The following is a 26,262-nucleotide window of genomic DNA, read 5'->3' as shown; positions in this document are numbered from 1 at the left end:
TTAAAATAGTATTGTTTTAAGTATCTGGAAAAGACTTCCTGTACTATTTGTTTAGCATAGGTAGTAATTTACTTAGTAATGAACATTTAAGCATTGCGCTTAATAAACTACATCTGAAGAGATGCAGCATTAAGCTTATTTTATACATACTTAAGTAATGCATTTAAGGTAAAATCTGGGGTACAAGGAAAAGTACAAGATTCCATGTCATTCAGATCCAGTGTTACTCTGCTCTTAAAATTGTTAGCAGCTGTAAGAGTGATCATATGTGCTCTGTGACCGTGGGCATATATTTTGTTGATTTATTGCAATTGAAAAATAATTGATGCATCCGATTTATGGTAATAGTTCATTCTTGCTTCTGTGAACAAACACTGCTGCATGAACAAGCAATAAACAATTCTAAAAACCCACAAGGATGAAAAATCAAGATGCTGTGCTCTTGTGACTGGGTGCTAGAACTGAGTTTGGGAAGTTACTGTAACTAAAACAAATTTAGGAGTAACTATGTCAGGCTCCTTTGCCAATTTGCCTCTCAGCACACAAGACATTTGTATGCTTTTCCTACTGTTACAAAAGCAGTGGAGTTCTAGGATTTCTGCATCACCTATCACCTTGTGACCGAAGGGATGCTTGTGGGGTGGTGGTGTATGCTATAGATTTCTATAAATTTTATGTTGCAAAGCTACCTAGTTCTTAAGGTATTAAAAAAAAAAAAAGAAGAAGAAGAAGAAATTGTACCTTTGCAGGGTGCACTTTGCAGCGCTAACCTTGTTTCCCTGACAGACACATGAGGACTATTGAAACTCTGAGGAAGGAAAGAGAAAAAAGGTTGCAGAGGTACAGAAGAAGCCGAAGTTTGAGTCCTCAAAAGCATTTGAGTCTGTTGCAGACACCGGATGCAAATCAGAGGGATTTAGATCTCCCCAGCAGACGACGAGAATATCTGCAACAACTGAGAAGAAACGTGGTGGAGAATACAAGGTAAGGCATTAGGAACATCTCCTTTGGCATGGTGAACATTAAGCATGTTCACGATGATAGGTGCACATGAACAATTTCTAGTGACATGCCTGAGACTCCTGTGGCAGGAGACAGCAGAATAGCAGAGGAATTATTTTCCTTGATGCTGAAGGCAGAAGTGGTAGTCTTTGGGATTAAAAAGTGTTTTTAGGATAAAACACATACTTGATTACAGAAAGAAAATTCATTACATTTTTCTTTCTGGCTAGCTATTTCACAGTATAACACATGCCTAATTTATTTTGTGTATGATAAAAGGAAAGCCACGGGTTCAGTCTTGACTGATAGCAGACCAATTTTGTTTCTTGCTCCATCTCTGACTTAAATTCTACATGGTGATGGGTTCTGCAGCATTTACTTACTTTTTTATGTTTTTTATTACACTTATTTAACTATTTCCTATAGCTTTTGAGTTTTTTCACTCCCCATTTCCCCTGAATGACTTTTGCTCCCTGTGTGGTAGGTTAGTAGAAGGGTGTTTTACCAGCACAGTTGTTTTGCATGTGAAATCAGTGCAAGTGCTAGAGTAATCTCAATGGTGAACTGCACTTGCAGTCTAAATCTATTTTTCAAGCTTAATAGCTCTAGTGAGCAAGAGAAACTTTTTGGGCGCTACTGTGGCTACTTGCTGTTCTTGAAAATGTTCCTCTTCCATATTGAAAGAATTGGGGTACTTTGGCAGGTGACCTGTTTTCAACTTGCATACTGTTTTTCCCCCATTTACCATCCTTACAGAGTTCAAGAACCGAAAAGAAGAGGTGTTCAGCACCCTTCAGAGATTGAGCTATTGCTCCGAGACTATCAGAGGGCACGAGAGGAAGCCAAGACTGAAATTGCACGAGCTAGGGACAAACTTCGGGAGAGAGCCGAACAAGAGAAAAGGCGTATACGGGAGCAAATATTTTCTCAGTTACAGAAGGTGAGTGTTATAAATTGTTCTGCGTTATTTACAGTAATGCACTTCTTTTTAGAGAAATCTGTGATGGTCCAATATTGTTATTTATTTATATTTTCCTTATTGACATAATGCATAGAAATAACAAAGAAAGAATTAAATGCAAATTTTTGCTTAAAAAAAGCTTTGTAATACTGAACAGATATCCTGTTCATTCTTCTGAGTTACATCTTCCTAGAGCTGTTGTTTCTTGATAACATTTGGTGTACAAGAAATTCCACAGGTTTTCTCAGTGGCTAGAGCTTATACAGTGTGCCTGCTGAGCATATCGGCCTTACAGAATAGTTAACTTTTAGTTTATTTCAATATGCACTTAAACATGAAGGTTTCATTATTTTTTTTCTCCATTTCTTGTCTTAGACTGTCCTGTATTTGTCCCTTGTTTTTTCTTCTGTGCTTTGTTACCCATTATTCACAGATCGTCTGTGAATTTTCTCCAATATCCAAAGACAATACCTTTTTTTTAGGATGAGTCTGTTCTGACCAGTTTCTGACCATAATTCTCTGCAGTTTCTTTCATCACTGGATGACAATGCAGCTATAATGATAGTTGCAGACTTCCTCCTTCATATGTGCAGAAATGCAACAAACATTAATTTCCATTGCTCCATGCCCCGTAAAAGCACCTAGAATTCAGGTGTCTCCAGTGGGTAACTGGATCTTATCCACATCTGTAAATCATTTGTGTTGTGAAACACAGAAGTATTTCACTAGAGTTGGAAAACCTAACTTAGCGCTGTCGTTGCAAGTATAAATCATCTTAAAGTTCTCGGTATTTTCCTATTATGTAATTTTTTCCTGATCTTTTAAGCTGGTATGGAACAGTTGTGTTGCTTAAAGTAAAATCTTCAGTCCTTACAAACAACTACATTTGCCCAGCGAGTTAAATCAGGGACTAGTGGAGAAGTTGACAAAGAGCAACAAATGAGACTGCAAAGAGATTTTATTATTATTGTTATTATTATTATTTTGCTTTCCTTTTGCCCTCTTAGAAACATGCCAGCATTAGTTTGATAGTCTGGACTCTTGTATCTGAAGCACAACAAAAGCAGAAGCTGGAGCCATTCAATCTGATTGTCTGGTTTTACAGAGGTGATTCATGGCTTTTTTAATCCTAGGTCTTTCTATCTGGCCTATTTATTAAGTAAGTGAAACGTATGAGTGTATTCTGTATAGCAACAACTGTATTGTCAGCACACCTTGAGGCAGATCAGCTTTTTAGATGATTCCCTCTTTCATCTTGCAGTGCTGTTATATTTGTTGATTTGACTAGATACTGTGTAAGGTAGGTTTTGTGCATTTTGATCTCTAATATTCTGGCATCTATTAATTACAGGAAGAAGCCAGGCTGAAGACTCTTTTAAGTTCAAGCACTTTATGTACAGACTCCAGCCTCAGCCTTTCCTCTGGCCCAACATCCGGTTACAATAGTAGTAACACAGCTACGTATACTGCAAGTAAACTCAGCAGCCGGGAGGGGCAGGTGAGAAGAAATTGTTGCCAACTAGCCAGTGAGACTGATGTCTCCCGATGCTTCAGCAGTAACAGGGATAATACAGATCAGAAACCTATTTGAGGTGCTTCATGTTGTTTCAGACCTCTCAAGCACTGGTACACAGAGGGCTTACATAGTGGAGTGAGTATCACCATGTAACTGCAGAGGAAAATGACACTTTCACGTCTTCTAAGCTTTTTAAAGCTGATTTATAAAAGCCAAAGGGTGTTAGTATTGTTAGTAATGCCATCAGTCAAAAGTTTTAGCAACAACAACATTGTTTTGTGGTAAGCTACAATGTGGTATTTTTCAATGGGCCTCTCAGTGATGAGATGCACACATTGACTTGAGAGAGTTTGTGTGTGAACATCAACAGTCCTGAAATTAATGGCTGGAGCATGTCCCTGAAGGTGGCTCCTCATTCTTATTTTGCTAAATTTCCTGAGGTAGGTTATTATTTCCTAATCCGGTGAAAGGAAACTAGTAATGCTATATGAAGAAAAGCTTCCAGCCTTATAAAGTAGACTTGCTATAAGTATTCCACTTACTGTGTTATATAACTTAATTCCAAGTTCACACCAAAAAAAAAAAAAAAAAAAAAAACCAAACAAAAAAAAAAACCAACACTTTGCTCTCTCTCAAATTAGACTTCTTCTGGAAATGCAGAGCTTTCAAGAGGAGATGCAAGAGGTTACTCAGCTGTTACAAATAGTCAGCTTCATGTGTTAGAACAACTACAGAAGGATTCAGCATTTGGTAAGTATAAAACATACATCTGCTTATGTTAAAGTCATATTTCAAAATCTTATGAGATTATTTATGCAAATCCAAATTTAATGTGATTCTCAGTATTCTGAGGATTTCCTATGATTATGGGCCTTACTTCAGAAAAATATTGTCAGCCAGGAGCCAGAGTTTCGTAATGGTTCCTGAAAAATTAAATGGTGACTTGGCTCCTCTGAAGTTATTTATTAGGTTATATTTTGTAATAACCTTAAAATTTGAGCTTAGATGTAACTGCAGGATAATTACCAATAGACAGATTGTCTAGACAAGAGCTATTATCAGTCCTTCATCAGGATCAGGTTGATTTGGTACTCCAGTAGAAGATTTAAGTCCCTATCATTGCAGAATACTATTTTCTCTGGCAACCTTTTTAGTGCTGTTTTTCTTTTTGATTTCTTTTCATGCCTCTGCAGAAGCCAGCAGAATACAGCCACCCCTTACCTCCGGTAGCATCAGCTGTAGGTTCACTCACGGATTAACTATTTCAGTCAGCTCCTCTTCAACAAAAGGATACCAAGATTTATCTAAACATATCTTGGCTAATGCTACCACTGAGGTGAGTAAATGAGCAGAGTTGTCACTTACTCCTCTACCTCTCACTGGAAATTGTAGCAAAACAGTGTGGGGGACAAGTTTTGTTCTTTTGCATGAGCAACATTTATTTATTTCTCAGTTACAGAAGGAGAGGCTGAGCCATTTTAAATGGTAGGGGAAAGTGAGCCAAGCTGTAGCAGTGGAGTTGAGATTCATGTTTTCTGAAATGTTTAAGGGAAACTGGTAAATCTTATGAATTGTTGCATAAGAGGAATGGTGGAGGTTTACTGACTCACTGAACCTAGTAGTTAGATTTTATCATCATTTTAGTCTTACATAAAGGTGTAATTTTTATTCTATTCTCATTCACCTTACATCTGTGCATGGCAGGATATGACAGCATAGTCGAAAGGAAAGCAGACAAACTTTACATTTCAGATCAGATGGATTCAGTTAACAGCATTTGGAGATTTTTTTTTTTTCCTGCCCTTTTTCCACAATAGACAGGTTATGCTTCTATAAATCCTCCTTCAAGCAGAGAACATGGGGGAAGTCAATCTGGCCATTACTACTCCCAAAAGATGACAAGCACTAGAAAACTAAGTGCTTGTGGTAAACTCAACTTACTGGTTTGGCTAGGAGATAACCATAGCAGCATGCAGAAGCTGAACACAATTTATAGTTTACATAACGTTCTCTTACCTGCTGTTCCTTTGTCACTGTTTGCTTAGGTAATGGCAGCGTGTGCTCATAACCTGAGGAATCTCTACACTTGCCAGTCAGCAGCTGGTTGGAAGTAAGTTTATGGCAGGTACTTATGATGGGAGATCTCTTTATGTACTTGAACCTCTCTTGAGCAAATTCCTTTATCTGTTTTTCTTTGATAGATACCAATGTACAGAAAAAGAGGTGCTGATTTACTACAAAGTCTTCCCTTCAGCAACAAAGCATGGGTTTCTGGGAGCAGGCGTGATAGAAAGATCTCTTCCGAGTGTGTGGGGACTAGTGAGAGATCCTAGCAAAAGGCATCTGTATGACAGAACTATCAACACAGCTCGAATACACAAGAAGGTAACCAGCCATATTCAGCTGGGTGAGTATCAATACAAATGACTGACCAACATAGTGAATCTGTACTTTCTCAGACTGAAAGACTGAAGATCAAAGAAGAAAAGATCAAAGCCAGAAATTTAGGCTCATCTCATTTTTTCAGGCTTGAGTATACAGAATTTTGGTTAATATGGGGACTTCTGTTTTGGAAAAAAATCCTTTGCAGGAAAAAAAAAAAATCCATCTGCTGAAGTGCAGATGAAGACACTGTTTTGAAAGTCAGAAGAATCTAGCTTAAGTGGGCTCTTGAGATGGTTGCATCTTAGTAACAAGTTATTGTTATAGCTTATTAAGTACATTATTCCCTTAGGCAGCTGCATCAAGAAGTCAAAGAAAAATTTTTCTTTTCATGTCAAGTCAAAGCCTAATTCTCCTTTTTTGTTGTTGTTGCTTTCTTTTTTCCTTTTTTTTTCTCCTCTCCCCAGTATATTTAGTGACTGATACCTCCCTGTGTTACCTAAAGCAACCCCGGGATTTCTGCTGCATTACTGTAGAAGCCAAAGAGGTAAAATATTTTCTCTGAGGCACAGCGAAATAATTGTTTTAAAGTCATGGTTCAAGGACAAAGGAGAGAGGGAAAGGAAAGTTCATGCTCTTATTTCCAGAAATGGCAGTACAGCAGGAAGAAAAGCCCTGCTGATATGACAAATGAATTATGTTTAAAAAACTCTCAGAAAGAAATTTCAACCAAGCCAAGTCTAGTAAATTAAATATTACAGCATATTCTGGTTACAAATAGGATTGGGACAAAATATTTAATAAGTAATTTGAGAAATGTGGCTGATGGCAAACAAAAGAAAACATAAAACATGTGCCTAAGATTTGTCTTGAGTTGTTGTCTGTGCACATCCTCACATGCAGGAGAACTTGTCTGTCTTGGCAATTCAGTCCATCTATGATGCATCAATGCCTCACCCTTGTAAAGAAGTAGTGAGAGGGGAGATTTTGCCAAGTGCCTGGATACTGGAACCTGATGTAGTGAATGGAAAAGACATCACCAGAGTCATTTACATGACACAGGTGAGATTTTGCAGTACATCCACCTTTTTGCAGTCTGATTGCTACAACTGTTCTGCAACAGCTTTTTGCGTTCAAACTTCAGAGCTGGTAAGCAAGTGGCAAAAAAATAGAGTACTTATGCTATGCTGCATGAAGTTTGTGAAGTGACTGTAAGTTACCTTCATTTTATACTCTACCTAGTATGATATATAAGGTAATGCAGAGATAAGATTATTAGGAATAAAAAGCATTAAAAGGAGTAATAAGCATATCTGCCTAAGTATACAGTGTCACATTTTCACAGCACCTAAAGTTGTTGCCTTGATCACCAAGACTCTACTGTAAAGACTTATTAACAGTTTTAATATGCTTAATTCTCATATGGTGAGCCAGTAAATGCTATATCCAGTGTTAAAGACTGGAGAGTTTTGTTTGCATTTTCATCCTGCAGTAGATACAGGAAGACCAGCTCTGGCTCCATTCATTTTCAAAATGCATGGAAATCCTTACTGTTAACTTTTTGTAACAAACGTATTAATTCCTCACACTTAAAAGATACAGAAGAGAGGCCAAGATTAGGATCCCAGTTAAGAATGAGAAAATCTTGCATTCCACTTATTACAGACTCACTTGAAAAGCAGGTTGTCTCTAGGACAGTAGTATTAACTACCTGAAAAATATCCATAAGAGAATACAATAATGTATAATATATTTAGTTCTCAGATAACCTCTTAAAATAAATTTAACTCCTTTAAACTTAGCTATATTAAGTATATTTTTAGGACACATTTTTTTACTACTTTTAAACTGATTGGTATATATGCCTTTTATATTGCATACGGAATGTTTATGCATTTTATAATGTATTATAAGGAGCATATGCATGTACACACTTTCAGTAGGATTATATGCATCTGGCCCATAAAATAATAATATTTAATCCCAGTCAGGTGGAACTCAAAAGGAATGTGGATCATACATGGGGAAAGTAACATCAAACATGCAAGCCTTTGAAAGTCTAAGGAGTGTTGGGAAGAAAAAGATACAAACCACCACAGTACTGATGACTTTTAGCTATAAACCACTTTTGTGCTTACCATGCACTTACAACATCAGAGCTATTCCAGGCTGAGGAATTGCTTTGTTCAAAAACAGATAGGTGTAAGACTCCCCCAAACATGTGCCTTTCTTATTTCTACAGGTGGATCTTGGTGCCCCAGCTATTCCTGCAAGGCTCCTCAGTTCCATTGCTAAGCGACAGCCTTTGGTGATTGCTCGACTAGCACACTTCCTTTCAAGTTAGTATTTGCCACCAAACTGGATACTTACAGCAGATGGAAGTTTGGAGAGAGACACAAGCATCTGTAAGGGTAATGTAAAATGCTGGCTCATAAGACAGTCACAGTTGAGCCTCACTTGAGAAGCCTGATTGCTAACCTGGAAGTATACAAAACTATAACCAGAAGAAAGGATCATGTATTTCAACCAGTGTGGCTTCAAATAAACCCAGCAAGTTTTATAGGTACCTGTCCTTCCTGAGACAGCTATGGAAAAGCTCTTAAAGAACTATAGGAAGGTATGTGTCTCTGGAAAGAGGAGAGAGAAACTTCACTTTACAGTAGCCAGCATCTTACATGCAGAAGTGTATTATAACTTTTCTGTTTCCAAGGTGTTTTAAAGATCAGCCTTCTCTCTCTGATATTTTAGGCAGTGGTAAGAAAAAGGCAATAGAAGTGATGCAATACATTAAAAACTACTGGAAACAGTGAGTATACATGCAGCTTGAGATCTTTTCCAAGTTCTTCATTAAAGATGCAAAGCCACTTTCTAATGTTGAGACAACTGTCAAACACAGAATTCATAACAGTGTAGATAGCTTGCCAAGTAAATGACTTTTCCTTGAAGGGAAGTTAGAACAGCATGAGATCCACTAGTCATTCTACACCCTGGATAGATTTTTCTCAGATAGTTGGCTGACTATTTGCAGGCATTATAGTCAGATTATCACTACACTATGCAGCAACAGCAGAAAACACCATACCTCAGGACACAGTTTTACTGCACTGCAGAATTAGGTGCTTTGAAATAAAGAAACCAAACTGACAGCTGTAAACAATGACACTTTGTCGTTAATAGGGAATAGTACTGACTCAGCAGCTTGTTTCTAGAACTTAAATCCTGCAAATAAAGCAGCTCAAGCACTTTCCCATAATGGCTTTTTCATCAGTCCTTTTACAATTCTACCCCAAAGCATTCAGAGTTGAAAATTTAGCCTGCTATAGTCTTACCACACTTTGTTCATAACACGAACAGCTGTCTCACTGCAGTGAATGCCGAGTCTTCCCATTCAATTACCTCGTGGTATTCCTGTTGAACTTCGTTCAACAATCCTGCTGTTAGGCTTTAAATGTTTGTTCAATAAATTCCCTGGCTTGATCACACAACTCTAAAATTAAACATTACCAACCCAAATATCTTAAGTAATTTGGCTCTTTGCACAACTATAAAGAATCACTTCAGATACACTTTCTAAGCAATAAAAGCTGCCACAATATTCTTTCTTCAGCTCAGAAAAGCCCACGTTGTTCAAGAAGCTGTTGCACTTTAAACTTGTCAAAGTGAAAAATACATATTCAAGCATCCACTTTAGAGTCAAACTCTGCTGCTTTAGCACAATTACTTTCCATAAGAGATGCATTTTCCCAGCATACAGTGAAGTAAGTAAGTTCACTGCACTCCTACCTTTGAGTCAACGGCCAAGTTCTACCTTTAGTGCATCTTTGCACATGTATAACTTTGGCTTTCAGCTTCTGTATTCCTTCCTGTCATTAATGTATAGTCTTATAAGAAAAGGTAATAGCTACTTTAATTTGATATTTAAGAAAATAGCAGTTTTGAGGCATACCAGCCCAAAGGTTCCCATCCCCACCAACTATACCAGATGGGATAATAAAACATTTTACTTACTTACTTACAAATTTTCTTCTTTTTATGCTAGGATGGTCATGGTTATGGATGTTACCACTACTGTATTACTGTTATCTTCTGGTAGGGTCAAGCCTTTTCTTGAAAGCGTGCAAACAGTATGGTTCACTTCATCAGGTGTCATATATCTCCCCCAACAGCCCCCTCAAAGAGAGAGGCAGTGTGTTACATAAAGTTTCCAACAATAGAGCAGAAAAGATAATACTGCCTTTTCTCAGATTCACATTTGGTGGGAAGGGAAAAATAAAAGTGAACAAGGAAGTACTTACTTAAAAAACCCTAGAGGAAAAAAAAAAAAAGGCAGAAATTGCAGCATTGTCCCTAATGCTGCTTTCCTGCAGCTGGACACAGATTTCAGGAGAAGGCAAGGGATGTCTTCATACAATCCACAAGATTTGCTCAGTGCTTTATTTTTTCCTTTTATTCTGGACATGGCACTAGTGATAAAGCAGTTCGTGTAGGAACAACATCTAGGGGGACTCCTGTTGGTCAACAATGCCAGTGCCTATGAAGGCTAATGTCTTATTGTACAGTACATCAGATGTTTATTTTTATAGACACATAAAATTGTTTTTTCTATGTTTACAAATTAAGTTATTTATATATGCTTGTTTTGAAGTGTTTTTATATGCTATCAAAGCTAATTTTTATTTTTATCAGTATTGAATTAATGTAAGCTTTTTTTTTAAATACAATTTTCAATTGATACTAAAAAAGCTATTTAAATAAATGTTTTCTTTTGCAAATATAACATTTTATGGTACCTGTTAATGTATGGCATTCATTTGTTTGGGAGAAATAAAAAAAAGCTAGCAGATACCTAATTTGTTAGTCTAGAATGGGCAAAACACACTCTGTAAATTACTGCTGAGCAGTAGGTGATCAAACCAATTGTACTGTACCATCTATTGTTGCATCTCTGCTTTTAATCAAGATTGCTATTTTCATATCCACAATAAATGGTATTTTCTACACAAGAATCAAATGCCACAGGGTACTGTGCCCCAGCTAAACTACTTATCAATGAAACTATGCTTACACAGGGGGAGGCGGTTTTCTATTCAGTGATGTGGACACTTATGCTGAATTAAGAAATAAAGGCATAGTTTGTGATAAAAGATGTAGGTCTTCTACAGCCTCTGAGGAATGTGCATGGAAAGTTAATCTGTGGAGCAAACATCAAGATAGATAGTCCCCACTTTGACTGGGTTCCTGTGACTCAGTGCCTTGCACTTCATGGTTAAACTTCTTCCTGTGTTCAGTCACACAACTGCTTAGTATCTGAATATCCAGAAACAAGTTAATGCAATTCCACTTTTCATCATTTTCTTTTGGGAGTTGTGAGTTTGCAGTAGCAAAGATGGCACAAGACAGGCCACACATGCTGACCTAGCCTGCTGTGAATGCTCTCCTCCCTCCAGTTCTCAAATGCTTCTTCATTACCACCCCCATTACTAGAGGCAACGCTAAGCAAACGCGCATGATGCTTAACGCTGTGACAGAGAGAGAAGTCTACCAGCCCAGTGGGACACCAGAGAGTCAGGGATCCTCGTGAGAATGGTCTCATTATTGAGTATACAGAAAATAGTGCCATACAATCATTTAAGTTTTAGCTGTGAAGTCAGGTGTCTAGCTGTGCACAGCAACCAGGGATGACTGTCACAGGACGCCCAGGAACTAGAACAACAGCATCAAGATGAGAGAAGAGAAAAAATGGGTTTCTTACCTGCTTGAAGAACGCTTCCGTCCAATTGGGCACAATTATGCTGTCCCTCACTGGCAGTGCTAAACTGGTTCTGGGGCTTGGCCACCTTTTAAATAAGGGTTTCCAAGCAGTGTATTGAAAAAGAATAATACAGGTATGTTGCATTTATAAAAATAGCTGTGGCCATGTTATCTATGCAGACAGTTTTAGACTACTTGAATAAAATCAGTTCCAGAGAAGAAAGCACCTTTTACCATTACGGATCCCAGCTTCCTTTTCCTGCCATCATTTAACAAAATAATGCTATTTCATCATAAGGAAAAAAAAAAAAAAAAAAAAAAAGCAGCAGGAGCCAGAACAGGAGAAGTAATTACTATACTTTTTCTGCCCCATGCTTTGTGGCAAAAGACCTTTCTGCTCTTTGCACTATAACAAAACTGGTATACACCAACACCTTGGACACAAAACAGGACATTTAATCATGTTTATTATGACAAACAACAACTTCAGGTGAGACCTGCAGCCAAATATCACATAACACTTAGCCTCAGGGAGCAGGTATAGCATGAGCAGGATACTTGCTATTTCAGTTTATATTACCATGTCTTTACTGCTTAGGCAGCATGTCTACTTTTAGGTACCCTCTACTTCATTCACACCAGAAAACCCCTAAAATAAGACAGAGATGGCATGTGACAGATCTTTCAACACAGTGCTTACTAACCGAATCATTAACTCCTCAGTACAGTTCAAAACACAGCGATGTTCCTCTGTGGTCTCTTGCTCTCTATCAATCATCTAGATTTTAACAGAAGTCAGAATTCTACTTAAAAAAAGACCCCCAGAACTAATTATTTGTTCTTATTAAAATTTAAAAAGCACCACTAAGATATTACTTTTTCCTGCCTCATATAAGAAAGAGGCGATCTAATTAACTCACAGTATTAAAAAGCCCTAGGTTCACCTTGTCCAGATGTTCCTCTTACATAGTATAGTATTTGCTTTCTGAAAAGCCTGTGCTAATAGGATGCACATAGACAAAAGGAAAATATAATCCTTACTGCTACAGGAAAGAACATAAGACATCTAATAAGCAACTAATTATGTTCTGCAGCTACCAGTAGCCCCCCAAAACAAACCCCATTTTGCAGAGATACTTGGGGGTAATAGGGAGGTCCCACCATTGGTGATGGTCTATTCAAAAGGTCAGAAAATGCCCACTGTCCTCCATGAAACGAATTCCTTTCAAACCAACTCTCCGGAGGATGTTATGCAATGCTTTTTTCACTACTTTTTTCCTGTCTGTTCTTCCAGTCTGTAGTTTTTCTTGCTGGAGCATTTCCCACCTGAAAAACCCAAACTCAAGGCAAGAAGGATTATAAAAAACAGTGAATGGCTAGATGCCATTTATGCTCACATACTATAAAAACATTTCTTAAAAATACTGTCAATCTATCTTCAGTAAAAAATATACTCAGATATTTTCTCCCTTATTTCCATTAAAAACCCCAGGAAAAGTTACATTTCCATCAAGAGATGGAAAGGGAAGAGAAAAAAAAAGCCTTAAACACACAAATCTTTTAAGAACAGCATCGGTGTTCTGGTGTACATATTTAATATGGTTTCACTTTTAAAATGAGTCTTTTAAAGATTAAAATCAAATCTTCAAAATCGAGCTTACAGTGGAAAAATAAATATAGGCTCATCTCTGTGTTATACAGGTTCACCTTTTCCCTCCCCCGACAGCACAGTCTTTGTTAAAAGAGAGCATGAGAAGTCACATTCATTTAATGACAGCCACCAGGAAACCATCTCTCTTCATCACAAAATAACTTTTATCCACCTGAATCGATTCCTGGGTCTGGTCACAGCTTGTTTCTGTATAAATACAAAAGGTATTTATGAGTCTAAAAAAATCAGCTGCTGCAAGCCATGATCAAGGTGCTTAAAGGACTTTTGACTTGGAGATCCACTTGCAGATGTAAATCCTTCAGAATAGTCATCATTACAAAACGTCCACCAATAAAGACCAGTGCAGTGTTCGTACAGCAATCTCTTATATGCAGGGCTCTCCCAGCAAGGAGCCTGCAATGCCTTCAGCAACACTAAAATTCCATTTGCATTTTCATTAGTTACTTATATCCACAGAGTCCATCTCCACTAGCTTTGTGCTGTCACAGTACCTAGAGATTGTCTTGCCAGATCACAAGGGTTAGTCCTGGGCTCTTCCAGATGATGTTCTGATATAAATACTCTAGACAGCATTTCCAGTTCTTTTAAGAAATCCTGTGACAGTACAAACCAGAGAGCTTGTATTAACAAATGTCAACCAAGAGGCTTAATTATTTTAGTAGAAAAGACTTTACAAGGTTCAATTTGTTGCTAGTCTTCCAGTGCAAATACTAGACAAGCTATAACATACTGTAAAGATGAATAACCGCAGTTCTACATATTCAGCCATACCTCTGATCCTCAGACCCTTCTTGGTCACTGTTACAGCTTAAATAATTAAACACCTCCAGCATGCAAGTGTTCACCACACTCGAAGTACCAGCCATTATTTAGCAAGGGACTTGCGCCATTTCCTACATTTCAACTGCTGGCTAGAATATTCTGACTCATCTCAACATTTTGGAGGAGGCAAAAAAGAGGCTGAAAGGCAAGTCTGCTCAGTCTGTCTGGTCAGCAAACACATCCAGGTTGGAATAAGAGCTGGTAAAGGTGCCAGCTAGTCTCCAGACTGGTTTACAGTTTCTTTGGAAACGTTTCCGATGAGTGGGAAGTGCTGGGAGTTGCGCAAGTACAGATTCAGCCCAGACACTGGTAACAGTAACAAATTTGCTGGATGCTAGTCCTTCTGCTGCATTAAGCAGGAACTATAGAGAGGGATGGTTATAGTCCTCATCTACTTCAAAGTGCTACAAGGATTTACCGATCTGTATTTTTATTTCACTCAGTGCTCACACACATTATTACTTACTGAGGGCCAAGGGAGCTCTTCGAGGTTATGCAAGCAACTCTCTATTTCTCTAATTCCCATTAGATCATGTTCTACAAGACCATGAAGCATGAAAAGGAACAAATCCCACTGCAGAATAAAAAAAAAAAAAAAAATCAGTATCTCAAGAAATGGATTCTGTGTTCGCTTCCTGCTTTATCCCTACACAGTTCATGTTTTGCCTTTTGCATCATAATATGTGGAAAAAGAACGAAAGAAGAAAGCATGTTCTTTCTCCAGGTTGGGCAATAAAAGCACACCAAAGACCAACATTCAAAATGAATGAATAAAATTTCTTGAGCTCATACTTCATATTCTATTACAAAGTCACAAATTCTCGTTCCCAATTCCAAAACACACAAAGTATTTTGTTCCTAGCTGTTCAAGGACAGCTTGAAAAATTCTTTTCTTACTTTTCAAAATAAGCTGATTTTAGCCTGCAACTAACTAGGGTCATAGGTTAGCTTTTCAGCTTCAAATCTGGGGATCTTTAAAGGTAACACACCTACCCATGCAAAAATTGAAGCTGATAGAAGACACAGTTGCAATCAAATGCAGAAGATGTACAGTCCCAAAATCTCCCATCCCAAACAGGCTATTTTGCCAGATGCTCTTACATTAAACTATGCATTCTTGACAGTTCCCCAGACAGGTCTACATGCTAACAAGTACCTAGCCTTCTTTATCCCTGCAGAAGGGAGGCCCAAAGTAGACTAAATCCTTTTTATTCACACATGAAGTCAGTCAACACTGAAGTTGAGAGAACTCTGAGTTCTCTCAATACATGAGTATTTCAGACCAGAGTAGATAAGTGGCAGCTCTCCGCAGAGCTGAGAAAGTCCTACCTCTCGCTGTTTGACTTCTGCAACATAGGCAACATTCTTCCTGCTGAAGATCAGCTGCACAGGAACAGGCGTCCCAAAGTCCTCCTTCCAGACAGAAAGCAGCAGTTTCAGAAGGCCATACGTGGGACTATTCTTTACACGTAGCCTCTCAGAGCTCTTCTCTGGGGGCCTGAGCCCCAGACGCAGAGGAACACGATCTGAAACTGTAAGACAAAAAAGGTGAATCTCTACAGCTGTACCTTTTCCTTACTATTGTCAGCATCTTGGTCCAACAGCACATTTCACACAGCTGGTAATTGAATAGTCAAAGTAAAACATACTCTGTAAAGGTAAGCCAGTGAACTAAGGAGACTAGAACTTATAAAAACAAGCAAAAATGAGCTCTGAAACTACACTACAAAGTATTACACAAGAAGAGATCTACACTGCTTTGAAACAAAGAATACCATTCAGCTGGTTGAATGGTTTCTTCTTGAAAGACTAAATAAAAATGGAAATAGTCAGTCTAATGTTTAAAAGAGGACCTAAGTGTTACTCCCAGAGTAAAGAATGTTACAGAGTAAATCAACATTTAAATCTATCAACAGATTAAACAGCAGTTTATACATAGATTTGCATAAGTTTATGCAAGTAAAAGTGAACAGTACAGTGTTTTCTTGAACTGCAGCTAAACATACACACAGGGAAGATATCAAATCTTCCTTGGAACAGTCTAATGGAAAAGCAGATTTACATTGCTGTTCCCCAGAATGAATTTTCACAATAGTCGCATATAGATTGCTTTCTGAAAGAGTAAACTACATGAAGACTCCTTGAAAAGTTCTAAAAACAGCAAACGTAAAGGTCGTCCATGGAGAAAACATCTGCATCCAGATCATTAGTTCATGCTGAGAAAAATATTCCATTTTACAGATTGAGCAGGAAAAAAGGGGGGGGGGGGAACCCCACTTGTTAACTCCTTAACACACTTGGTCTCTCCTATACTGACTGATCTTGCCCAGAATTCACAATGTACAGAAAACAAGTTACTTCCCTTCTCCCAAAAAGAAAAATGAAGAGGACAGGCCTTTACTTTTAGGAAAAAGCAAAACCAAACAAACATTTAGCTGCAATCCTTCAGAGGCAGAAATGCTAGAAAGTTTATTGCATATTTATACGACTGTATCAATAAGTGAAAAACAATGGAGATGTGAATGAGAACACCAGATCAGAAGGATGTTTAGTTACAGTATAATGCTGTTTTGCAGAAGATGGACAGAAACACGAGCAACCATCCAAACTGGCAGAAAAAAACCCCACAGACTCAATGGCACCAGAAAGAAGCAAATATCCACAAGCTCTAAAGAGTGGAAGCTCTAACCCCATGGAGTTAAGAGACCAGTAATAACACTTTTTAAATCTTAAATTGCATATTATGATTGACTTACCCAGCAAAGAAGCCAACTCAACCGTGCACTTTGCCAGCTGTTGTTCTGATGTGGGACACATGAACTGGAAAACAAAAATGTTTTATCTTTATCCTCATACTGCAGGCTGGACAAAACAGGCTTCACAAAGGATAAAATTAGTGGAGAAGAGTGAACAATTCACAGTAAGAAGCACAGAGATGTGATCTGATAGCCATTAAAGAATCAAAGCCAAGAAGAGATTCTGCATGAAAAGAGAGTTCACAAAGGCTAATTTAAGTTACAGGCAGATCTACAAAGTCAAAAAACACAATGCAACTGTGTTACCATTTGAATTCATATGAGAAACATTTTGACTGAATTGAACTCTGAGGCAGGGCAAACTCAAGAGTTTGCAGGTTATGAAGATGGCTCAAAGTGCTGTGAAGTTTCTTTGTTGCTTTTTAAAAAAAACTTCTACCTTTCTGCACCGAAGGGTCTGACTTAGTCTTCCAAGCAAGCACTCCAGCCAGACATAGTCAATCACTTCATCTTCATCCCGTGGGCCCACAGCAATGCAGAGTACATCCTTGATGAAAAAGACAATAGCAACTCACCTATTAACACTCAGAACTTCCTTAAACAGATCTTTGAATCCTGTGACAGAAGTTCACACATCGCCCTCAAGTCCTCATCAAAAAACCTGACCATTTAAGTTAGCCTTCTCCTCACTTCAGAGATAACAGGATTGAGATCAAAGCTGATTTTATGCAAACGTAGGCCTGGTTTTCTCCCATAGTTCCCACTGATGTGGGGTCAAAGTCAATGAGGGCTCCCCCTGTTCATGCCCTTAAGAGTAAACACCCAGCTTTGAAAATTTGAGAAAAATTTGCCAAAGTTGCAAGCAAGTTCAGGTAGAACTGCTATGGAAATCTAGATGACTATTGACAAGGTAACTTCAGCTGAATATGAATAATACAGCTATGGTATAAATACTTGTTTACCCAATTCTACATGTGGTACCAACCTTCACCACCAGTAATTTACCAGTTAATATCAAAAACCCAGAAGGGGAAATCAAAAGAAGAAACCATTTTAAAAGTTGCATTCCAGAAGACACCCTGTCAAAATATCTTTCAAAAGGCAGTAGTTTACAGAAAAAAGCCCCTGATTTCTTCCCATATCTTACCCTATTTTATTTTTGCCCGGTCAGGAAAGTATTAAAGGATATTTGTACTTTTCCTTATAAAACTGCTGGAAATCTGGTTACAGTGAGATCCAGAATTATTGCTTGGACAGACAAGACTAGGCAAAAAGTAGGCAGAACAAGCAGTGAAAAAACAAAGAAGGTTTTAGAATTCTATTTCTTTTCTCAAGTGTTACTGTCACAGGTTATATAATTGTACGATCTTTACAAGAACAGTGACCTTTTAAACATATAAAGACCAAAATGTATTTTGAACCAGACTGAATAGAAAACTGCTTGAATCTAAGGCCCTTCACCATCATCAAGTGATTCTGATTCTCCCCAGTTATACCTGAATGAAAGGGCAGATGCAGACTGGTAAAATTTTTTCAACAGATTCATACAGATACATCTGACACTTAATTCAATGCAGAACTCCTCTGATGTGTAAGATGAGGATCTAACAAGCTCTGTAGAACTGAAAGGACCAACACAAAATACTTATTCTAAGCAGAGACCAGGATGTATGACCAAAAAGCTCTCCTTAAAAACAATCAGGTCCACATAAAAAGAGCCCTTTTGATACACCAACTCTTCAGTACACAATCACACACAATGCTCATAACTGTTGTTTCCACGCCACCCACATCAAATGGCCATTGCCATAGTACCAAGAATCCTGTATTTGAGATGGCACTCCTGACCAGAAAGCACCAATCTACACAGAGTGGGAAAGAAGGGGATGAAATACAAAAGACCTTTCCATCCCACTTTCCACATACTCCTCACATGCAGTTCCTTAGGACTAGGATGCCACTCCTCCTCCCCCCTTAATAAAAAATAAAATAAATAAAATAAAAGGTGAAGAACAAGAAGGGAGTTAGGACAAGCCAGGAAGTGACCACACTCTGTACCTTTATCTCATTGATGATTTGGGAGGGAAATGGAGCATGGTGTTGACAGCCTGGGGGACAGTCCCTTCTCAGCTCCAGAGCATCCTCGCTGGGTAAGGAAAGTCCTGGTGCTTTCAGCATTCTGTTGAAGGTTGCCTTCACTTCTCTTTTGATCAGTGCTGAAGAAAATAGGGAACAAGACCTGTTTACCTCAACTCTTTCTCCAGCGAGGCAGATAACCGTTTCCACACGCTACCCCTGTAAGCCTTCCACGCTCAGGGCTGTTACACAATGAAGGAAGGATACTTTATACTTTCAAATCCTCATCACTCTCATATGCTGCTTTACAGGCAGAGGCACTGGTAGGGAGAGAGAGAGCTAACCCACTGATCTAAAGAGAGGCACAAGCTACCACTGATTACTCACTCATCTCTAATTTTCCATCAAAAGGATTGAGAGGGTTTAACAAACATGAAGTAGCTAAGCCAGGAAGCAATGCCAAATTACAAAGCTGAATCAGCGTGATCATACTAGTCCAACTACTACGCCCAAAGCTGGGTGTTTTGTACCAAAATAAGTTTTGACCAATATCTGAAACACTAAAATGCTGCTGCTGCAAATGCTGCTAGATATTTCTCCCCTGATTCTTGACATGACCTCCTGAAATCACAGGCTTGAAAGACTCTCGAGAGTTTCCAGAGCACTATTACAGACTAGAACGACTATAATTGCCTTCAGCTTGCTGAAAAACATCCAGTCCAAGAGACATTTGATTTACAGAAGTTTCCAGAAGCACTGTGTAGATGTGGACCATAAGGTGGCTTGAGAGAGTAGCTGTCTGTATCGTACATTTGCGGTGCTAAGAGAACTTCAGCCTGCATGATATTTTCAGAAGACATCTTCCATAGCATTCATCCTCCACACCTTAAGAGCCTCCATAACTAAAATCACTTACATGGGGCAAGTCTGAAAAATCCCCGAAGAAGGAAGGTTCTTGGAGCTAGAAATCATTCCTCTTATTCCTAAACAAGGAGGAACAGAGCAACTGCATGCTTCCCACTAAAAGAAAAATGAGTGTGACCAAGTACTTCATGACACTGGAATGAACTTCTCTGCCTTCACCTCAGATAACAGTACTATATCCACATTAGAAACCCCAGTGCAGGGTAAGGAGACGCACCTGCAATGTTGGCAGAAAGCCAGCCACAGGCCTTCTCAGTAGCCAGTTCCACTGCAATGTCTTCTGCACTATTCAAAACCTTTAGGGTCAGGATAACAAGCACAGTAGATTTACTACCAACCACATCACTAGTCAGTGAAAAAAATCAAGAGAAACTCTAGCAGGAAAAGGTTTAATCTGGGACGCCATCATTTAAACAGAGCACTATCATCATTGTGGGAACTGATATTCTGAGCAATAGGACAGGCCCTTTTCAGTTTCCCATACAAACCCCATCAATTATTGTAGAAGTTGATAGTAAGAAAAGTATTATTCTTGCAATGTGAATGTAACCCATACCACTAGTCTCCACAGATTTAGGAGTTTGCTATTGAGTAGAGAATCACTTTAGCCAGAATATCTAGAGCCTAGAGATGGTGACTCTTCCTTTTAGCTAATAGTCTTTACATCAGAATCTCAACAGATTCCATTGTCCTAAACTATTAAGAGATAATGAAACAGCAATGGAAATTCAGTACTTGACTTTGAATTCAGATCATTACTGTATAAGTTTTAATAAAAATACATACTGCTGCAGATGTCTCTTCTGGCAGTAACACTCTTACTGCCTCAGGCCCTTTCTTTTTGCAAAATCTGCAAAGGGAAAAAACAAGAAAAACATGCACAGTGTTAGTCAAAGCTCTTGGACAACAGTCAGAAGTTCATTAGCACAGGTACTTTCACATACTCTCACAGTCAAAACCGCTTGGAAGACTTAAGTGAAAAAAAGTCAGATAAAGAGAATCAGATGAGGAAAGACAAATTACAAGCTAACAAGCTGCAATATTCAGTTTTCCAAAGAGGGAAAATACAGTAACTGCAGTGGATGTCAGTTTGGAGCTGGATGCAGAGGAACACAAAGCACCTTTATTCCTTCCTACAAATATGACATTAACTGGCTGGAGGCACAGCAGAAGAGCAGAAGTCAGGGTTTATAATTACCAGAAACTGAACATGACAGACTAAGCCAAATTAGGCCTATAGATTCTGCAATAAAAAGAGAAGGGAAGGCACAAGTTTAAATAGCTTTTCCTTCTTACTCTCTGCCTCTGATGAGTGCCTGGGCCCCTTCCTCATACAGATGAGCGCACACCTCTTCCAGCAGCTTGTCATGATTAGCATCCTCCTCCTTCACTTTATCCTGCAGCATGACTTCAGCCCTTTGAACCAACTCAGCTACTAGCGTTGCCCTGGAAAAACAAACAAACAAACAAAAGCAGCAGACCGAAATAAGTATGGGGGAGGGGGGGGAATAAAAGAAAACCCAACAACCCCCACCCCTAATAACTGTTACCAGACTTTTCCCCCCATTCCAGGAGAATGCCCATTTCCCTCTCAGGTGCAAATGCAACAAGCCACTCTGATAAAAAAGGAATTAACCACGCAGTGTGCAGTACTATGGGACCTCCTTGATCTTTTCAGTAAGGAGAAATAAACAGCAATGGAGTATCACAGTACTGGTAGAACTCACAGTTAAAAGATTAAGTTTTTAACATACATAGTTACAGGGATCTTTTCTGGCAGCAATACCCTCAGGCTCTGAATGGATAGTGGTCAGAAGTTACAAGTTGTCAACAGCAGCTCATTACAGCCGGTGTTCCTCACTGGCCATGCTGTTTAATGTCTTCAAGAAGCCTGACAATGGGACATAACAAACCCTCAGCACAGGCCCCTGGCAAAGGGCAGGGCTGCCATTCGGAAGGACCTGGCCACACCGGAGAAATGGACTGACAGGATCCTCAGAAATTCAGTAAAAAGAAATGTAAATCTTTACATGTGGTATGGAATAATCTCATGTACCAGTACAAGCTGGAGTCTACCGGCTAGGTAGGACCTGGGGTTTCTGGTAGACAAGTTAAACAAGTCGTTGTGCAAAGAAGGCCATCCTCATATTGGGCTGCATTAGCAACAGTGCAGCCAGCAGGTCGAGGGAAGTTACTGCTCCCCCTCAGCGCTGATGAGGCTCTATATGGAATACTGTGTCCAGTTTGGGGCCCTCAGTACAAGAAAGCCATTGACAACTGGAATTCAGCAGAATGCCACTAAGATGGCTGGGAGGCTGGAGTACACGACATATGAGGGCAGGCTTAGGGAGCCAGGTTCATTTAGTCTGGAGAAGAGAAGGTGGGCTGGGGAGAGACGGGAGAATGGGAAGAGGGAGCAGAAAAAGTTACAGAGCAAGATTCCAGAAACTGCACGACAAAATGATGAGAGACAACAGGCACAAGCCAGGCAAGGAAAATTCAGAAAAATATAAGAAAACGTCTTTCAAAAAGAGCAGAAATTAAGCATTGCAACAGAGTGCCAAGAGGTTCCTGAATCCCTGTCTTTGTGGACTTTCACAACCGAATCGGAGGAGACCCTGAGCAATCTGACCTAACTTAGAAGCTGGGTGCTGCTTTCAGCAGAAGGCTAGACCAGATGACCTCCAGAGGTCCCTTCTGATCTAATTTTGTACGATTAGCAAGAATATTCTGAAAGTGATATTAAGTCTCAAAATTCTCCACTACATTTACATTCCAAGTCTCCTACAGCCATATAATCCTCATCTTTGCATTCCTCCTTAAAATTCCCCCCTGCGATACAAAATCGGATGTTGCTTGACCCCACTGTCATAGCCTTCCAGAGCCTCTGTGTTCTGCTATACAGTACACTGAGGGAAGGTTTCTCCCTCTCTCCTGAATCTTCCCCTCCATACATAGAATTCTAAAGAATCATCTCCTTCCCTCAGTACTGCAGAATTATTCTTTAAGTCACAGAACAGATCACCAGCACTTACTTGATGTGCTTAACGCAGTTGGATCCCACCCTCTCTGCCACAAATTCAACTGTTCTCCGCAAGGATGGGGGCTGATTGTGGAAGAAGGCCTGTTCCAACTCTGCCTGTTCAAGAGAAATGAAGTGCTACGATTTGATTAGAGCACTCTATCCAGATCCTCCTCTCCTCATCACAGAGGCAGACAAAACTAGCATAGTTCCTGTCCTAATGAGCATTATTTGGCTATATCAGCACATTCTGCTTTTGTAGCATCTGGCACCCCTGTAAAGTCTCTGCTTCCTATTTCCTTCCAACCATTTAACCCAGAGCTTATTAACAGCTTTTCCAAAACTAAGAAAGCCAGTGACCAGTGAAGACAAGAATGGGAGAGCTCTGACAGCACCTGCTCACAGTGAGCTACATATGGGGTTCGCTTTTGAAAGAAAGCATTATCTTAATTACAGGTTGGCAATCCTGTAGGCTCACACAGTTCTCATCTTCTGTGGAAAGTAAAGTTACAGCCTTACCAAAGCAGAATATGAAAAATGTACCAACAACAGATGTTAAAAAGACAGACACAGAGAAAGGCTAGTTCTGCCTTACAAGAATGCTTACCAAATTTCTCTGGAACTCAGCACCCACATGACATTCCAGCCACACGATTTAAGCAGTGGAATGCAGAGGAGGCAAACCTGACTGTCAAAGAGCATTCCCTGCTATCTAGGTCTACATCCTTTTTTCCTTAACATTATGATGCCACTGTGCATTCTACCATCATAGAAGTAATTTCTCCTGCCCTGCTTCCACTTGAGAAGCCACTTACATGAGTTCAAAGCAAGTACACTGGCGCTTGCTCACATCAGGAGTCAGCACACAGCCCTTCCCAAATTTCACTACCTGCAGTTTTCTTTGTGTGACAGAAGGTTTGGGTTTCAAGGACTCTGCAGCTGTTGGAGTGATTTTCCTTATAAAGCCACCATTCTTTGCTCCACTGCCAGCCACAAAAGAGGCAAGGAGTTTCCGCAGCTCACCTGTAAAGAAAAAAAAACAGTCATCAATCCCACATGCAGGAGAACAATCCAAACTCACAGAAAATTCCAAACAGCCAAGTCTCATCTCCAGAGCAGATTCTTTCCATTTCCGCGAAAGCTGAAGTTTCTGAAGAGCAGAGAGGCATCCCACCCACATAACTGGCAGGGCAGAGCAGGGAAGGCAAGGCTCCAAGAAGTTCCCCAGTACTTAAGGACTTGCCCAGAAGGATCAAGGAGCAGCTGTTTCTGCGACCCCTTTTTTTATCCTGGCAAGCAGGAATTGTACAAAGTCTACAAGGACAACAGGATAAGCAGCAATTCTCAAAATTCCAGCAGTGTCAGAGGACAACACGGGGGAAAAAGCCTGAGAACTTGTTCAACCTCCAGAAACTTTCATGATGCAGGAACCGCTGTGTTAACATACAGCTTTCATAGCACCAAATGCCCAGGAGACAGAGCGCTGTCCCACCATCCGGCACTCTGTTCTCTACAGAGAGGGGCTTTACCCATAGCAGTCAGATCCCAGAAAAAAAAGAAGAAAAGATGTAGTTATATTGCCTCAGACAACAACCTGATAAAAATATCAGTGTACAAAAGGATTCTTCCCCTCTGCCTGACAGTAGAACCACCGTGCTCTAGAATTAAGGCATTCCTCACAGTACAATCATCTCTCCCTATACCTATACAACGGTATACTTAGCAGTACACTTAACTCCTCGTTATGCTTCTTCCAGCACGTGGACAACAAGCTCCCCCTTCCTCCATATCTAGCTCTGTAAACCAACTATCCTGGCTGTGCAGCCTCCCTTCCCCAACTTTACCAGCTATTATCCACAACTACAGGATTCACGACACAGTTTTTCATCACGGTTTAGTTGTACAATAGCTGGGATCAAAGGTTGTGAGGAATGGGAAGAAAGACGATTTGAGGACTCACAGTATGAAAGAATGTTATGACAACCATCAATAAAATACTCACCAAGATAGGGACAGCAGGTATAAAGCAACTGCTGATCCACCAAGGGTGCAGAGTCCTGGTAAGAGAAGGGAAGAAAAGTTGCAGGACAAAACAAGAAAGTCTGTTCAACAAAACAAGAAAGTTTTCTAAAGAAAAGTCAGAAATTACATACATATAGTCATAGGCACATTTCAAAGCAGCCTTTCCACAAAATCAACAAAGCTAACTGGATTCCAGATCAAATGCCTTCACAGTAAAATGATGAACTTTGCAACCACAGGTTCAGCATAGCCCTGTAATGCATGATAATCTGCTCTACATCCAGTTATACAGCTCAACCTTTGCTTCCAATCACCAAAGCCCAACTGAAAACTAACAGTTTTGGAAGGAAACTAGGTTTGTTACCACAGCTGCTCCTTGTGAGAGAAATCTATTCAGAGAAGAGACTAAATAAGGCACATCTGCTATGCATTACACTTCCACAGGTGCAGAGATTCAGTTGATCTCTGCACTGTATCTCTGCCACTGATTGATGATGCAAAATAGAACTTTCTAGTTGGAACAGGATACACGTATACCTTAGGTAACCTACTGCTGATTTTTCCAGGAATTCATTGCCCGGAATGGAATATACAATGTTTCAAGTAACTCCCAAATACTCACCTGCTTCTCTGCTTGCTCAAATTACTTTCAATTCAGTTACCCTTTGCCATATAACTGGGTAGAAGTTGACCCCAAAGATAGTAACCTTGTTTTTACAGTCCTGTTTTCATATTTCTGTTGAGTTCACCATTACTAATATTTATTTTGGGGAAGAGCTGCAATTTATCCCTGTGCAAGTGGAGACAAGAAATCTACGACCAGGAAAACAGCTTCCATATATAAAAACACTTGATTCTCCTGCATAATTTTGCACTTATTGTGCAAGCCATTGCAGCATTTGAGATGACTTCTGCCTGCCAAAAACCCGAGAGCTCTAACACAAACAGTTTACAACCCAGGACACAAGGCAGTCTAGCCACTTGGCAAATTGGAGCATCCCATCCATTTGCCTTCAACTCCTTTGCTAAGCACAGCTACACTGACATTAAACTCCTGCGACTCCTCAGCCACAGATTCAGAGGAGCTGCTATTTCACGAACTCACCAAAGCTCGAGTGGATGTCACAGCACCCATCATCAATCCCTCCTTCCTGACATCAGTGGCAAAGAACAACTCTTCAGGGACTGATGGAACCTGAAACAGAAACCCCAATCTTTACAGCCCAAACAGTAGTCAATAACTTATAGTATTTCTGATAAAGAGGGTTTTAAAATTTTAGCAACCTCTCCACCCGCAAAAAACAAGAAAAGATAGTGCTGAGGATCCTCTAGGCCACAAGGATAACATTTCCCCAT

General features: G+C 39.6%; 2 protein-coding genes across 2 annotated transcripts in view; one reads left to right on the top strand and one right to left on the bottom strand.

Annotated features, from left to right (window-relative positions):
• The window catches only part of STARD9 (StAR related lipid transfer domain containing 9), a 106,860-nt gene extending 95,883 nt beyond the window's left edge, over window positions 1-10,977 (top strand). The window contains exons 24-33 of the mRNA XM_062576256.1: window positions 787-984; window positions 1,759-1,942; window positions 3,315-3,461; window positions 4,121-4,229; window positions 4,673-4,815; window positions 5,525-5,589; window positions 5,681-5,886; window positions 6,329-6,408; window positions 6,765-6,923; window positions 8,104-10,977. Coding sequence (XP_062432240.1) covers window positions 787-984; window positions 1,759-1,942; window positions 3,315-3,461; window positions 4,121-4,229; window positions 4,673-4,815; window positions 5,525-5,589; window positions 5,681-5,886; window positions 6,329-6,408; window positions 6,765-6,923; window positions 8,104-8,205 — 1,393 coding nt within the window. The 3' untranslated portion in view covers window positions 8,206-10,977. The remainder of the gene's footprint in view (window positions 1-786; window positions 985-1,758; window positions 1,943-3,314; window positions 3,462-4,120; window positions 4,230-4,672; window positions 4,816-5,524; window positions 5,590-5,680; window positions 5,887-6,328; window positions 6,409-6,764; window positions 6,924-8,103) is intronic.
• A 1,085-nt stretch (window positions 10,978-12,062) lies between these two features.
• Window positions 12,063-26,262, bottom strand: part of CDAN1 (codanin 1) — a 32,013-nt gene continuing 17,813 nt past the window's right edge. Inside the window, exons 16-28 of the mRNA XM_062577789.1 lie at window positions 26,012-26,101; window positions 24,887-24,941; window positions 23,774-23,907; window positions 22,898-23,001; window positions 21,159-21,308; window positions 20,649-20,712; window positions 20,080-20,158; window positions 18,921-19,078; window positions 17,302-17,409; window positions 16,863-16,926; window positions 15,436-15,638; window positions 14,573-14,680; window positions 12,063-13,878 (exon numbers count right to left, since the gene is read on the bottom strand). Coding sequence (XP_062433773.1) covers window positions 13,753-13,878; window positions 14,573-14,680; window positions 15,436-15,638; window positions 16,863-16,926; window positions 17,302-17,409; window positions 18,921-19,078; window positions 20,080-20,158; window positions 20,649-20,712; window positions 21,159-21,308; window positions 22,898-23,001; window positions 23,774-23,907; window positions 24,887-24,941; window positions 26,012-26,101 — 1,443 coding nt within the window. The 3' untranslated portion in view covers window positions 12,063-13,752. The remainder of the gene's footprint in view (window positions 13,879-14,572; window positions 14,681-15,435; window positions 15,639-16,862; window positions 16,927-17,301; window positions 17,410-18,920; window positions 19,079-20,079; window positions 20,159-20,648; window positions 20,713-21,158; window positions 21,309-22,897; window positions 23,002-23,773; window positions 23,908-24,886; window positions 24,942-26,011; window positions 26,102-26,262) is intronic.

This window comes from Rhea pennata, chromosome 5 (genome assembly GCF_028389875.1).
Source record: "Rhea pennata isolate bPtePen1 chromosome 5, bPtePen1.pri, whole genome shotgun sequence".
Classification (NCBI taxonomy): Eukaryota; Metazoa; Chordata; class Aves; order Rheiformes; family Rheidae; genus Rhea; species Rhea pennata.
Note: the sequence above shows the minus strand (reverse complement) of the source record. Positions and strands in the feature narration are given on the sequence as shown.